Source organism: Jaculus jaculus, chromosome 1, assembly GCF_020740685.1.
Source record: "Jaculus jaculus isolate mJacJac1 chromosome 1, mJacJac1.mat.Y.cur, whole genome shotgun sequence".
NCBI lineage: Eukaryota > Metazoa > Chordata > Mammalia > Rodentia > Dipodidae > Jaculus > Jaculus jaculus.
The window spans coordinates 585001-600888 of record NC_059102.1 but is presented as its reverse complement, the minus strand read 5'-3'; the positions used below and the strand labels follow the sequence as shown (position 1 = coordinate 600888).

General features: G+C 44.7%; 1 protein-coding gene across 4 annotated transcripts in view; it reads left to right on the top strand.

The window, feature by feature from the left end:
- The window catches only part of Adgra1 (adhesion G protein-coupled receptor A1), a 44094-nt gene extending 33954 nt beyond the window's left edge, over window positions 1-10140 (top strand). For all 4 annotated transcript variants that reach the window (XM_045144013.1, XM_045144009.1, XM_045144019.1 and 1 more), the window contains 2 exons: window positions 6379-6477; window positions 7247-10140. In XM_045144013.1, the coding sequence (XP_044999948.1) occupies window positions 6379-6477; window positions 7247-8453 (1306 nt within the window). In that variant the 3' untranslated portion in view covers window positions 8454-10140. The remainder of the gene's footprint in view (window positions 1-6378; window positions 6478-7246) is intronic.
- The last annotated feature ends 5748 nt before the right edge of the window (window positions 10141-15888 follow it).

Here is a 15888-nt window from a genome sequence, read left to right as displayed (position 1 = left end):
TAATTCAGATAATGGCTGCACTGTGTTCTTCACACTGTGTTGATATGTTGAACTATACTGATCTGGCATTTTGAGATCAATCTTACTTATCTTCAATCAAGGTCTAAGATTTCATTTGCTGATATGTTACTACAAAGAGTAACATGAGTTCAAAATGGATTTTGCCTTTCCCAGGACTGAATGTGGTTTTGACAACAGGTTACACTGGCCTCAAACCTAAATAAGGAGTTTCTCTCCTCACCATCCCCTTTATTATCTAATCAAGATTATATGAGATTGAAGTAAAATTTGTTTTGCTTGTGTTGATTTGTTAGCTGATTAGTTGGTTGTGTTTTGGTTCCTTGGTTGTGGCTTAGGGTTGTTGCTTTCTTGAGACAGGGTCTCACTATGTAGGCAAGGATAGCCTTAAATGTTCAAAGATCCTCCTACCTCAGCCTCCCAAGTGTTGGGGTTACAAATGTAATTATGCCAGCAAGATTTTCTGATTGTTCTTGTTTTAAGTTTTTTCTGAGAAATTTACCCATTTCATCAAAGTTGCTAAATCTGTGGGCATACAGTTATTTACTACATACTCTTATTATTCTAATAATGTCTCTAGGGTATATAGCAATAACTTTCTTAACACTGGGAATTTGTCATTTCTCTCTAATTACTCAATCTACCTAAGTGTTTATAGCTTCATTTTTTTTTCAGGAAAGCAACTTCTCATTATTTTTCTCTGATGTTTATCATCTCTATCATCTGGATACTTCCTGTCTACTTTGAGCTTTTATGTGTCTACCTTTTTAAATAGAATCCTAAATCACTAAACTTTAAGACACTTTTTTTTTTTTTTTTTTTTTTTTTTTTTTTGGTTTTTCGAGGTAGAGTCTCACTCTGGCTCAGGCTGACCTGAAATTAACTATGTAGTCTCAGGGTGGCCTGGAACTCACTGCGATCCTCTTACCTCTGCCTCCCAAGTGCTAGGATTAAAGGTACATGCCACCACACCCGGCTTAAGACTTTTTTCTAATACAAACACTAAAAGCTATAAATTTCCCTTTAGGCTTTGATTTATCTGCATCCAAGAAACTTTGATGTGTTGTATTTTCTTATCATTGTGTAAGATACTTTCCCAATTGCTTTGTGATTTCTTAAGTCTACAAGTATTTGTGCCATCCAGGTTATCATATTTTTATTAAGTTCACATCTAATTTATTTGCGATCATAGAGTATGCTTTGCATGATTTTAATTTTGAATATTTGAGCCTCTCTCTTCATGGTGTATTCTATACAGGGAACAAACCTCCCCACTGGAAGATAATGTAACAGTACCACTGTTGCCATGGTAAACAGGCAACTCACCCTGGAGATGGATACATAGATGCCATTGTTGCCATGGTAAAAAGGCCACATGAAGTAGAGATGGATACATGGATGTCAGTGATGCCATGGTGTGGTAATGCAGTGGAGGGGGAGGTTACGTGGGTCACACTGTTGGGTGTAGTGTGTCATAGAGAGCAGTGTGGCTGACTAATCAATGTCACTGCTTATACCCTTCATTTCCTCATTGAAATTTTTTTTTTTTTTTTTTTTTTGTAGTCAGTGAATACATTCAAGTTGGTACCATTGTTAGCCTCCTCCCTGTCTTCCCCTCTCCACTGGGACCCTCCTTGTTGGGGCATATGGGGTGTGCATTGTGGGGTTAGCCTTTAGTTTTGGGTAGGAGGAAATGTCTCTTTGTGTCATGACCCAACGTGTGGCTCTGACATTCTTTCTCTTCCACAAATTTCCCTGAGCCATGTTGGGTTCATATTAGGTCTGCTTCTGTGTTGAGATCTTGGGTGGCTCTGTGTCACTGGATATCTGGTGTGGTAGGGGGGTTGATTATTCTCTGTGTCTATCTCCTTCACGATTGTGCTAGTTCCTAGTTCACCAAAAAAAAAAAAAAAAAAAAAAAATTCTTGCATGTTTCCCCAGTTATTCTTAGTTTCAGCTGGGGCCCTTTTGAAGTATTATGGGGTGGTTCTCTCCTTATGATCTGTGTCTATCTGAAAAAGAGAAGCAGATTCTCAAATGAAGAGTAAAGTTAGCACCAAGTAGATGTTTTAACCACTGCTTTTTAGAGATAGTTTAGTGGAGAGCAGGTTCATTTTTAGATATGGTTCTGACTTGTTTCCCAGCTCCAGCTATGGGTTCTGTTCCACTGAGCAGATCAGTTAGCCAAATTGAGAGCAGATGGTTTCCCACCATGGCTATGTGCCACTATTGCACTTGTATGAGTATCACATCAGGTTGTTTGCTACTAAGTAAGATAGACCATGCATTGCTTGGACAGATATTGGTCTTTATCCCCCAGTTGCTCATGTAGCACCTTCCGGCACTAGACGCACTAACTGTCTAGGGCTGACTCCCTTCCAGCTTCCAGCCATGTTGCTCCATGCTACATACCAACAGTGCATGGTGTCTTCAGCAGTAGAGTCTTACCATTAACCTATGGTGGATCCTCAAACAAAAACCTAAACAATAAAAAGTCAAACAACCCACTCACAAAATGGAGCAAGGAACTGGACAGGCAGTTCACAGAGGAAGAAATACAAATAGCAAACACACACCTAAGGAAATGTTCACCATCCCTAATCATCAGGGAAATGCAAATTAAAACTACTATGAGATTCCACCTTACCCCAGTAGGGATAGCAAACATCAAAAAAATCCAAAGAAAATAAATGTTGGCAAGGATGTAGAGAACTAGGAACCTTCGTCCACTGATGGTGGGAATGTAAGATGGTACAACCACTTTGGAAAGCAATATGGAGGCTTCTAAAAAAATTGGCTATAAGCCAGGAGTGGTGGTGCACACCTTTAATCCCAGCACTCAGGAGGCAGAGGTAAGAGGATGGCTGTGAGTTCGAGGCCACCCTGAGATTACGTAGACAATCCAGGTCAGCCTGAGCTAAAAGTGAGACCCTACCTTGAAAAACCATATATGTGTGTGTGTGTGTGTGTGTGTGTGTGTGTGTATACACACACACATATATATATATACATATATACATATACATACAAATACACACACACACATAGGCTATAGAAATACCAACAGACCCATTTATTCCCTTACTGGGCATATACCCTAAAAGCTCCATGCCTCAGCTCAGAGATATTTGTTCAACCATGTTTATAGCTGTTCAATTCGTAATAGCTAAGAGCTGGGATCAATCCAGATGTCCATCACTAGAAGAATGGATAACTAAGATGTGGTCTATCTACATGATGGAATTCTACGCAGCAGTAAGGAAAAGTGACACAATGAAATTTGAAGAAAAATGGTTGAGCCTGGAACAGCTTATTCTCAGTGCACTCACCCAATCACAGAAAGATAATTGCCACATAGTTTCACACATCTACAGTTCTTAACCTGAATCTACCCAAGTCTCCGACATATCTACCAAGCATCTGCAGGACCAGGCAATAGGGAGGGTGGGGAAGGAGGGAAGTATAAGGAAGGGAGGGGGACACAAAACTGGACCCAAAGGCAATAGTGCCATAAAATTCTACATCCTAAAAGACAGATCAAATGGATGAACCTCCACCAGGCCCTTAGAGGGAACACCAGATTCGCAAGGCCCTGGAGAGGGTATGAAAACAACTGTTCATTTTCTCCTATTTCTGCTTCTCTCTCTCTCTCTCTCTCTCTCTCTCTCTCTCTCTCTCTTTCTCTCTGTCTCTCTCTCTCTCTCTCTCTGTCTCACCCTCCCTCCCTCTTCTCTCTCATCCCTCTATCTCTTTTATATCACTTAATCAGTTCTTCCTTCTCTACTGGGCCACTGACCTGTAACTCCGGTACCAGCAGGTGGTACCTCGTTGACATTTTTTTATGTTAAACATTTCTTTTCTTTTTTTAAGATTACTTTTATTTTATTAATTGCAAGCAGAGAGAGAAGACAGACAGAGAGAGAATGGGCACACCTGGGCCTCTAACCACAAATTCCAGATGCATGCGCCCCCTTGTACATTTGGCTTATGTGGGTACTGGGGTATTGAACCTGGGTCCTTTGGCTTCACAGGCAAACATCTTAGCCACTGAGCCATGTCTCCAGCCCTCATTGACATTTTGATTAGTTGTTCTGTCACCTGCTAATAGAGGTCTTAACATCAACTATGCTGTCATTTCTCTTCTAATGTCAACTTTCAGTCTGGTACTTTCAACTTTCCATTGGGCACTGCCTGGTAGCTATGCTGTCTACCTAACAAGTTCATTTAAAACCCCTTCTCTCTGCTCTCAACCTGTTTTTCCTATTACTATTGATACCAGTACACTTCGCACAGGTTTTTTTCATCCATCCACTTCTAACCTTCCCATGTCTCTACTAAAACTTCTCATTTTCTACACCACACACCACAAGATCTTCCTTTTTTTAAATTTAGCTTTGTGAGGTAGGGTCTCATTCTAGCCTAGGATGACCTTGAATTCACTATGTAGTCTCAAGGTGGCCTCAAACTCACAGTGACCCTCCTACCTTTGCCTCCCAAGTGTTGGGATTTAAAGTGTATGTCACCATGCCTGGCTGTGGACCTTCCTTTTTAAAAAATATATTTATTTATTTATTTATTTGAGAGCGACAGACAGGGAGAGAAAGAGGCAGATAGAAAGAGAGAGAATGGGAGCACCAGGGCCTCCAGCCACCATCGCTTACATGGGTCCTGGGGAATCGAGCCTCAAACTGGGGTCCTTAGGCTTCACAGGCAAGTGCTTAATCACTAAGCCATCTCTCTAGCCCAAGGGTCTTCCTCTTTTATATATAATCTTACAATCTCTGCATTCAACTGGAATATTCAGCCTGATAAAATTTAAATATTTTATTTTAATTTATTTGACAGAGAAGGAGAGAAAGAGAGAGAATGAGCATGCCAGGGCCTGCAGCCAATGCAAATGAACTCCAGATGCATGCGACCCCTTGTGCATCTGGCTAACGTGGGTCCTGGAGAATCAAACCTGAGTCCTTTGGCTTTGCAGGCAAATGCCTTAACCACTAAGCAATTCCTCCAGCCTGAGCCTGCTAAAATTTAAGGGAATCTTGATTTGGTTCAATTAAGTCTTCATTTTACTCATTTTCTTTTTCATCACTGTATTAAATTGTTTTGATTTCTGTTCAATTCATTACTCATTTCTTCCATTTTTATTGTTTTTTTTACCATTCTTTCCATTTCAAATTTAATGTATGTATTTGCTTTCTTCCTACTAATGTCTTTGGCTGCTTCAGGGGCTCACATGCCCTACCTTGTCACAAACAAATTTGTACTAATTCCTGTAAACAACTCAGAACCACCCTCTCCATCTTTCTGCACAGATTCACCCATATCATTCATGAACTCCACAAAGTGATGTTGACATTCCCTGTTTCAACAAGTCATCCATATTTTGAAGACGCTAAGGGGAAACAAAATCTTTTATAGTGACCCTAAGAGGCAGCGTTTCTGATGTTCTTCCTTTCTGGTGACTCAGCTTCCCTCAGTGCAGTATCTGCTGCCCTGAAGAGTTTCACATAGTCTTACTTCAAGTATAGTTCACCCAAGCACAAATTCTTAGTCATACTTCTGTCACAAAATGTCTTCTCTGTACCTTCATGGCTTTCTTTTCCCCTTGAGAGATAGGTGAGACATGGTCTTACTATGTAGCTCTAGGTGGCCTGAAACTTGCTATGTAGACCTTGACTTTGTGCTGATCCTCCTGTATATGCCTTCCTAGTACTGGGATTACAGCCATGTACTGCCGCACCCAGCTATACCTTAATTCTTAAATTCTAAGAGACTCAGGCTGTCCTCCTCCCATCCCTTGGTGTTAGAACTCAATCTCTATACTTATGGTAATACAGTGCCACACTGTGCACTTAGCATGTCTGTTACACCCTTATGGGAAAACTTGGTAAGCTCATTGTGGTACCCTCTTTGTGATCACCATGGATCTGTCCCTCCAGAGGTAGCACAAAGGTGAGCAACTCTCCCAGAAGCCACATAGGGCTGGATGGGCCCACCCACAGGGCCCTGAATATAGCTGATGTGAGACAGACAGGAGCTTTGCTCTGGCCACACACAGCATCCTCCATGACCCATGTAGGCATGTGGGGTCTGATTCTTGGTGCCTGCCCTTTCTCTACCATGGGGTCCATGAGGTTCCAATGAACCTGAAAATTCACCACAGTCCCCACCATCCCCACTAGCCAGAGCCAAGCAGGACAGCAGTGGATTCCCCATCAGGCATGAACTCATCTGTATTGAGGGACAGTATGTCCAGGACTTCATCCACATCTCCTTTATACCAAGGAAGGGAAGAGTCCCTATCCTCTCAGAAGACTCAGGCCATTCCTGGTAAATCATCCCTCTGCTCTCTGACAGGTTCTACCTCATCAGTGGAGGAGTCCCTTTCATCATCTGTGGAGTCACAGCTGCCACAAACATCAGGAATTATGGAACAGAGGATGAAGATATGGCATAGTAAGTACTTGCTTCCCATGAGCAAGTGGAGGATGGGAAAAGGGCACACTGACCAGCTCCTCCTAGGGTCAGCCTGGACACTTGCTGAATGTGCCCTGTCCCATGGAGGGCAGGGTGGGCAGATGCCTGCAGCCATCTGTCAGTATCAACCTTTATTAATACATATGGTGAGGAGACCCCTTGAGGCAAGCAATAAGCAGTCATCCTTGGACCACAGGAGGTCACTCAGGGCTGTCTCTCCCTCTGCCTCTGGGCAAGCAATATCTCCTCTCCCAAAAGTCTCAGTTTCCCACTGAATCTCTTTTTTTAGGTACCAAAGGCCTGGTTTTCTTACAATGGAAAGGATCCAGAAAGGGGGAGAAAGTCAGCTGAGCATGGTACACCTCTGAAGTAGGGACAAACCAGCACCCAGAGGACTAGTGAGACCATCCTCACTCTCAATAGTCTCAGCTTCTGTTTGTATCCCAGGTCATCTAGACCCTGCTCAAGCCTAATGAGCCTTCTTGCCCCACCCATCCCAGCCCTGCCACTGCCCATGCTCCCTGCCCGAGATGCTTTTCCATTCCCCCTTTTTCTCATGCACTAGCACATGAGACTAACCAATCCACCTGGACCCAAACTCCCCTCCAGACTGCAGTTCTGCCCCCATTAACCCAAATCTCAAGGCTGACCAGCCTCAGGTGCCACCTGTGTCCTTAGCACTCATTCTTGATGGGCAAGGGAGCTGTGTGCCCCTGCCAGGCCCCCACTAACCTGCTTTTCCCCACAGCTGCTGGATGGCCTGGGAGCCAAGCCTCGGTGCATTCTACGGCCCAGCAGCCTTCATCACCCTGGTCACCTGCGTGTACTTCCTCGGTACATATGTGCAACTTCGGCGCCACCCTGAGCGTAGGTATGAGCTCAGAGAGCGCACTGAGGAGCAGCAACGGCTGGCAGTTCCAGATGGGAGCCATCGGCAAGGGATGCAACCTGGCACCCCACCCACCTGTGATGCCCTGGCTGCTTCCCAGCTGCAGAATGAACACTCTTTCAAGGCCCAGCTGAGAGCAGCTGCCTTCACACTGTTCCTGTTCACAGCCACATGGACCTTTGGGGCTCTGGCTGTGTCCCAGGGCCACTTCCTGGACATGGTCTTTAGCTGTCTATATGGCGCCTTTTGTGTGACACTGGGGCTTTTTGTACTCATCCACCACTGCGCCAAGCGGGAGGATGTGTGGCACTGCTGGTGGTCTTGCTGCCCATCCCAGGGAGAGACCCCCACCACCGCTAAGCCCAGCACCCATCCCACACTTGATGCCAATGGGGATGTGCTGGGGCATGCAGCCTGTCTACAGGACTCCCCCTGCCCCAGCAAGATGAGGGGCTTTGGTCACCCCCCTATGGGCCATTGCAAGACCAACCTGCAGGCTGCCCAGGGACATGTCAGCTGCCTGTCTCCTGCCACCCCTTGCTGTGCCAAGATGCACTGTGAGCAGCTGATGGAGGAGGAGGCCCACATGCATATGGCTGAGGAGGAAACCTTCCCACATGACCCTCACCTGCACAGGTGCCTCAAGGGCCGAACTAAGCCTCACTACTTCAGCCGACACCAGGCAGTTGCAGCAGAGCGAGAATATGCCTACCATATCCCCTCCAGCTTGGACGGCAGCCCTCACAGCTCACACACAGACAGTCCCCCCAGTTCACTTGAGGGTCCAATGGGAATGCACACACTGGCCTGTTGTGCTCAGGCGGACCCCTTCCCCATGGTCAGCCAACCTGAGGGTGGCAACACCAGCCCTGGGCTCTATGGCTGCCCCCGACTGTCTCCTGGCCCAGCCCACTTGGAGATGCTGCGGAGGACACCATCCCTGTCTTTTGGTGGTCACAGTCAGAATGGGCTGCTCCAAGGTGATGGTCCAGAAGGCATGACATTTGGCACTGATGGGGCAGTTAACATTCGAACTGGACCTTGGAAAAATGAAACTACAGTGTAGGGGAGGGGCTGGAAACATGTCACCCTTGTGTGCCATAATGTCCCTAGAGGAACTTCAGAGCGGAGAGGGCCCTCTACCATGTGGAGTTTGTGGGTGGGAGAGGGAGTCACCAAAGTGACCAAGAAGTTTCAAAGTGGTTCACACCCCTCAGTTGTGACCCTTTTGTTGTGAAAGACCCCATTGAGAGAACACTGGGCCATGCCTGCCTACATTGGTTCCTGGTGGGGAGGCAACTGTCCACATGCTGTCACTGCTTTCTGTTTGTAGCACCCTCCTTTGTGCTCCTGGGAGGAGAACTAAGAGACCTTTGTGGAGGCTCCATCCTGCCTTCGGTGTGTGTGCGCTAGGGTTTGTTCTAGGGCCACAGCAGCAGCCCTCCACAGCCCTCCACACTGGGCAGTTTCCATAGCTCCTGCTGTCCTTATGTTGCCTCACACCTGAAACTTCACTAGGGACCCACCTGGCACCTCTTTCTGCTCACTGCCTACACCCATCCTGGATGTGGCCCTGGCCTGGCAGCCTGAGGACATCTTTGGAGCTGAGAATGAGCCTGCTCTGGAATCATAAGGAGGAGCAGCAGATGATGGTTGTAGCCCTCAGAGAGCTGGTTACAGTCTCTGTGAGTCCATGCCTGTGGAAGATGCCCAGACACTCTTAATGGAGACATGGCTTCTAAAGCTAGGTACTATAAGGACCAGATTCTACTCCAAAGTGAGCATTTAGCCATCAAGTTTTCTGTTCCTCAAAGAGGGGTTAACCTGGGTGTACGGACAAAATTTTCTTTTCCTTTCTTGTGTCTCCATGGCCATCTGGAAACAAAGCCCCACATCAAAGGACAGATGTTGATGACAGTGAGCCTTTTGTGAAAATAAGTGTGTTGTCCTTAGTGGAAGTCTCCACAGAGGTGGGAGTCCATATGTGCAGACAGGCCAGTTTATGAGACTGTGCCAAGACATTTTTCCCTTCCTTTCTCCTCCTTGTCTGTGGCTCATGTGCCTACATACACACACACACATGCACATAGCACATGCATGTACACACACAAACACATGTCCCCCCCTGCACACTTACACATGCCACGCACATGCACATCCACACACTTGCACACCACGTACATCTATGTGAACACATGTACAAATGTGTGTGCATGATTGCACACTGTCACACATGTGCACACATACTGCAATACCCATATATACACACGGTTGTATACATTGAACACACCATGATCATTTGTACACAGTGTTTTCTAGTCCTTCCTACTGCAGGCATGGGTGTCAGTGTCACTGTGACTTGCTTCATGGGATCAGAGCCTTGTTGATGTTCACACCTCCTAGGAGAGGCCATGGTCTAATTCCTAGAAGGTTGGAGGCCACATATTCTGCAGTCTGGGGTGTGCAGTGCCACCTGGAGGCCAACCCTTAGTATCTGAGTAAGGAGCCTGGCACTGATGCGTACCAGTTCCTCAGTGACTTTGTTCCTCACTGCAGCGTGTCCACACCCTCTGCAGACCCCACATGTCCTTCAGGTCAACAGAAGAGCAGCCAAAGACCACCAGACAGTTTGGGCTCCCTTCACTGTCCAGCCTCTCACCTGCCTTTGTAGCTGATGTGCACAAAACCTGTCATGCTGTGAACATGCTGTAGATACAGACCATCCAGAGGAAAATACAGTGTTTTACATTGTTTGTCCTTGGTGAGGCTGGTCAATAGGATTTGTGTGTTTCTCATTTTTGACAGGGAAGGAAAGTCAGAGTAGGGCTGGGACCCCATCCAGCCTGCTACCTGGACCTGTTCCTTCATATCCTTTCTGCCATCAGTGCCACTGGAAGAACAGAGGCACTTCATCATTCAGCCAAAGAAATTCAGCATTAAATACTGAACCTCACTGTGTTTTAACATTGATTTAACCTCATGAGTCCTCCTGGGACCAGTGTTATAACATATTTCAGTTATGTCCTGTTTGCCTGCATCATGGAGCCCTTGATGCATCCAGCCTTCATCAAACTGTAGAATAGGAGAGGAAACAATATCAATCTAAGTCTGCAGGCCTTTGTCATGTGTCTGTCTTGCTTTGTGAGCCTCCACATGGCCACATGTGTGGATGAATGGGTATGTTTGTGAAAGTATGTGGGTACTGCCTACATAAGTCTGCTCATCAGTGTGTGAGTGTGCCTGTGTGGGTGCACTGGGTGAGTTTGGGTGGATAGATGTGTGTGTGTAAGAGTCATGTTGCATGTACACAGGTGTGAGTATACATGAGTGTGGGTACACATACCTGTGTTTTCTTTGCAAAAGTAGCACACACACACACTCAGGCTTCTCTATATTTCTCACAAGGATGTTCCCACTACATAGGGATGCTATGATAGCTTTAATCACCTGGATTTTTTTTAATAGGGGAATGGTATTGGCCTATGACAAGTTCCACTGCAATGATTCTAGCTGAGGAGGCCTTGGCCATTTGGAGATGCACTATCTTGTCCAACCCTTCCCATATGTAGCTCATGAATTACTTACAGTGACTGAACCCTGGGAATATCCACAGAGAACAAGGAGGACTTGAGAGCTGTGAGACCCAGGCTCTTCTAGAGTGTGTCCTCTATGTCTCCAGTATTCAGCAAAGAGTCTGGCATTGAATTCCAGTACCATTCAAAATGGAGCCAGGACCAGTGAATATCAGCAGTCCAGACCAAACGTGTATACTTTTACAATAAACACAACACATGGATATAGAAGATGTAAAAACAAAAGCAAAGCCAGGCGTGGTGGCATACACCTTTAATCCCAGCACTGGGGAGGCAGAGGTAGTAGGATCACTGTGAGTTTGAGGCTAGCCTGAGACTACATAGTGAATTTCAGGTCAACCTGGGCTAGAGCAAGACCCTACCTCAAAAAAAAGGAGCGGGGGGGTTAAGTGATGGCTTAGTGGTTAAAGTACTTGCTTACAAAGCCTAAGGACCCAGGTTCAATTCCCCAGCACCCACATAGAGCCAGCTGCACATGGTGGCATTTATGTTTGAGGCTTGTTTGCAGGGGCTAGAGGCCCTGGCATGCCCATTCTTTCTGTCTCTCTAAAATAAATAAGTAAAAATGAAATATTTTTAACAGAAAAAATAGAAGCTGGGCATGGTAGCACATGCCCTCAATCCCAGCACTCAGGAGGCAGAGGTAGGAGGATCACCATGAGTTCGAGGCTACCCTGAGACTACATAGTGAATTCCAGATCAGCCTGGACTAGAGTGAGACCCTACTTTGAAAAACCAAAATATATGTAGTATTTAGGCTGGAGAGATGACTTAGTTGTTAAGGCACTTGCCTGTGAAGCCTAAAGACCCAGGTACAATTCCTCAGTGCCCACATAAGCCAGATGTGCAAAGTGGCATATGCATCTAGAGTTTGTTTGCAGTGACTAGAAGCCCTGGCACACCCATTCTCTATCTACATCTTTCTCTCTCAAATTATACATATATAAATTTATATTAAATAAAAGTGAAAAAGAAGCTTGCCTATATGAAGTGGGTGTTTTGTTACTATCAATAGCAAGCATGTAAAATGTTTGCCCAAATTCACAAAGAAGTACATTTTGTAAGGATAATATCAGTAAGAAAATGCAATCATTGAAAAAGGTGCATGTGTGTAACAAATACACCAAAATAAGCAGACTTAAACAGAGGAACCCTCAATTCTAGTCATAGTGAATGACTGCCACATACACTTCTCAGTACTAAAGATTAGCTAGGCATAGTGGTACATACTTATCATCCCAGGACTTGGAAGGCTGATGCAGGAGGATTGTTAGTTGTAGTCCAATCTGGACTACATAGACCTTATTGAGAGGTAGCATAGAGGAGAACTAAAATTAGAATAATAGAGAAATTCTAAATAATGTGAGCAGTAAATTTGAACTACTGACATACAAATAACACACAGGTTATATACAATGTTCATATTCTAGACAAAGTTTCAAATATATTCTCTCTCCCTATGCCCAACTTGGCTTTTTTTTAAGACAGGACCTTATGTAGTCCAGGCTGGCCTTGAACTCATATGTAGCTGAAATTAGCCTTAAACTCCTGATCTTCCTACCTTTGCCTCCCAAGTGTTGGGATTACATGTGTATGTTTACACCATGCCCAACCTCTTCTCTTAACACAATAGATTTAAGCTAGAAGTCATTAAAATGGAGATAAGCAGAAAACATCCATATTTTGACAAGAATGACTAAGGAAAGGAGGGAAGGAAAGGAGGAGGAAAGCTAAACATAAGTGAGTGATGCATCCATCTAAAGAAGTGAGAAAACTGAAGCTGGGGCTGGGGAGATGACTCAGTGGTTCAAGGCGCTTACATGTGAAATCAGCCAACCAGCCCAAGTTTTATTCCCCTGTACCCATGTAAAAGCAGGAACACAAAATGGTACGTGTATCTGGAGTTCATTTGCAATGGCAAGAGGCCCTGGCCACATACTATTATCATCCTCTCTCTCTCTCTCTCTCTCTCTCTCTCTCTCTCTCTCTCTCCCTTTCAATTTTTTTTTGAGACAAGCCCAACAGACTGGCCTTTTTTTATGCAAGAGAGAGAGAGAGAGAGGGAGAGAGGGAGGGAGAGAATTGGCATGCCAGGGCCTCCAGCCACTGTAATTGAATTCTAGACACATGTTCCACCTTGTGTGCACATGCTTGTGTGCTTGCACAACTATGTGCATCTGGCTTACATGGGACCTGGAGTGTTAAACATGGATCCTTAGGCTTCGCAGACAAGTGCCTTAGCCACTAAGCCATTACTTCAGTCCTTTTTTTTTTTTTTCAAGGTAGCTTTTCACTCCAGCCCAGGCTGACCTGGAATTTACTATATTGTCTCAGGGTGACCTCAAACTCACCATGATTCTACTACCTCTGCCTCTTGAGTGCTGGTATTAAAGGCATGCACCACCAAGCCTAGCTCAAATAAAATAATTTTTGTTTATTTTTATTTATTTATTTGAGAGCTACAGAGAGAAGGAGGCAAAGAGAGAATGTGCACTCCAGGGCTTCCAGCCAGTGCAAACAAACTCCAGACATGTGCGCCTCCTTGTGCATCTGGTTAACGTGGGTCCTGGGGAATCGAGCCTTGAACCAGGGTCCTTAGGCTTCACAGGCAAGCGCTTAATGGCTAAGCCCTCTCTCTAGCCCTCAAATAAAATATTTTTAAAGAATTTTAAAAAAACTAGTAAATTATCCAAAATATGAGAAATAATAAAGAGCAAGAATCAAATATATAAATAAATGTATATCATTTTACATGTGTGTGGCATGCATATGTGTATAGGTGTGTTCATGTGTGTGGTCACAGGTATGTGTATGGATTCAGGCACATGTGTGTACATTGGTCAGTTGTCTTCCTCAATCACTCTTCATTTTATTCCTTGAGCCAGGAACTCTTACTGAACCTAGAGCTCTCCCATTTGGCTAGATCAGTGAGTCCTAGGGATTCCCTAGCATTGGGATTATAGGTGTGCACCATGAAACCCATCATTTTATATGGGGTCTGGAGATCTAAACTTAGGTCCTCGTGCTTGCACAGCACCACTTTACCCACTAGTATGTATTTTTTAAATCCATGAAATCAGGCTGGAGACATGGCTTAGTGGTTAAGTGCTTGCCTGTGAAGCCTAAAGACCCCGGTTCAAGGCTTGATTCCCCAGGACCCACATTAGCCATATGCACAAGGGAGTGTTTGCAGTGGCTGAAGGCCCTGGCGCACCCATTCTCTCTCTCTCTCTCTCTCTCTCTCCTCTCTCCCTCCCTCTTTCTCTCTCTGTCTGTCACTCTCAAATAAATAAATTTAAAACCATGAAATCAACCTAGTTCTGGAAAATCTCATCAAAGGAAAGAAGCCATAAATCACAAAAATACAGTTCATTAAAATAAGATAACTTCAGGAAGAAAATGCAACCACTGAAAATTGTGTATGTATGTAACAAATACACCAAAATAGACAGACTTAGAATATCCTACAGACAGGAGAGAAAGAGAGTGTCCCACATGCAACTACACACCAGCAAAATTAAACAGCTGTGACTGGAGAGATGACTTACTGTTAAGATGCTTACCTAAGAAGCCCAAGGATCCAGGTTCAATTCCCCAGTACCCACATAAGTCACATGCACAAGGGGGCGCATGCTTCTGGAATTTATTTGCAGTGGCTAGAGGTCCTGGTGTGCCCACTCTCTATCTGCTTTTTAAAAAATCCCATGGGTTTTTTTATTATTATTTATTTATTTATTTGAGAGCAACAGACACAGAGAGAAAGACAGATAGAGGGAGAGAATGGGTGCGCCAGGACTTCCAGCCTCTGCAAACGAACTCCAGACGCGTGTGCCCCCTTGTGCATCTGGCTAATGTGGGATCTGGGGAACCGAGCCTCGAACCGGGGTCCTTAGGCTTCACAGGCAAGCGCTTAACCGCTAAGCCATCTCTCCAGCCCTTTATCTGCTTTTTTTACTCTCTCTCTCTCTCTCTCTCTCTCTCTCTCTCTCTCTCTCTCTCTCTCTCACTCTCTCAAATAAATAAATAAATATATTTTTAAAAAGATTAAATAGCTGAATCAACTTCCTGGGAAAGAATATAACAGGAGCTGGAGAGGTGGATCAGCAGTTTAAGGCACTTGCATGCAAAGCCTAATGACCTAGGTTCAATTTCCCAGTACCCATGCAAAGCCAGATGCACAAAGTGGCACATGCATCTCGAGTTTGTTTGCAGTGGCTGGAGGCCTGGCATGCCCATATATTCTTTCTCTCTCTCTATTTCTCTCTCTCTTCCTCTCTCTCTCTCTCTCTGATTTTCATTTTTCCTGCCCCTTTCCCTACTTCCTTTCTCCCTATACATTTTCTCAGAGTACGGTTTAATCATGATAAGATTTGATGTATTACATTGTCATTCCTGTCAAAATATGGATATTTTCTGCTTATCCCCATCTGACTTTAAATGTAGATACATTTTAATGCTTACATGACTATAAGTAATTAAATCCATAATTGGTAACTTTCCCACTGAGGAGAAAAAGAGGGACTTAGTCCAAATGACTTCATTAGAGATTCTACCAAACATTTAAGATGGAAATAATATGAGTTTGTAACACTTACAGGGTCTGGGGAGATGGCTTAGCAGTTACAGTTGCTTGCAAAGCTTGTCAGCCCTGATTCAATTCCTTAGTCACCCACGAAAAGCCAGATAGACATTCATTTGCAGCAACAAGAGAGTCTAGAATGCCCGCCCATGTGTGCACATGTATGTGCATGCACACACACGTATAAATAAATGAACAAAAATTTAAGGAGCTGGAGAGATGGCTTGGTGGTTCAGGCACTTGCCTGTGAAAGCTAAGGACTCATGTTCAATTCTCCAGATCCCACATAAGCCAGATGCACAAAGGTGAGGCAAGCACAAGGTCGCACA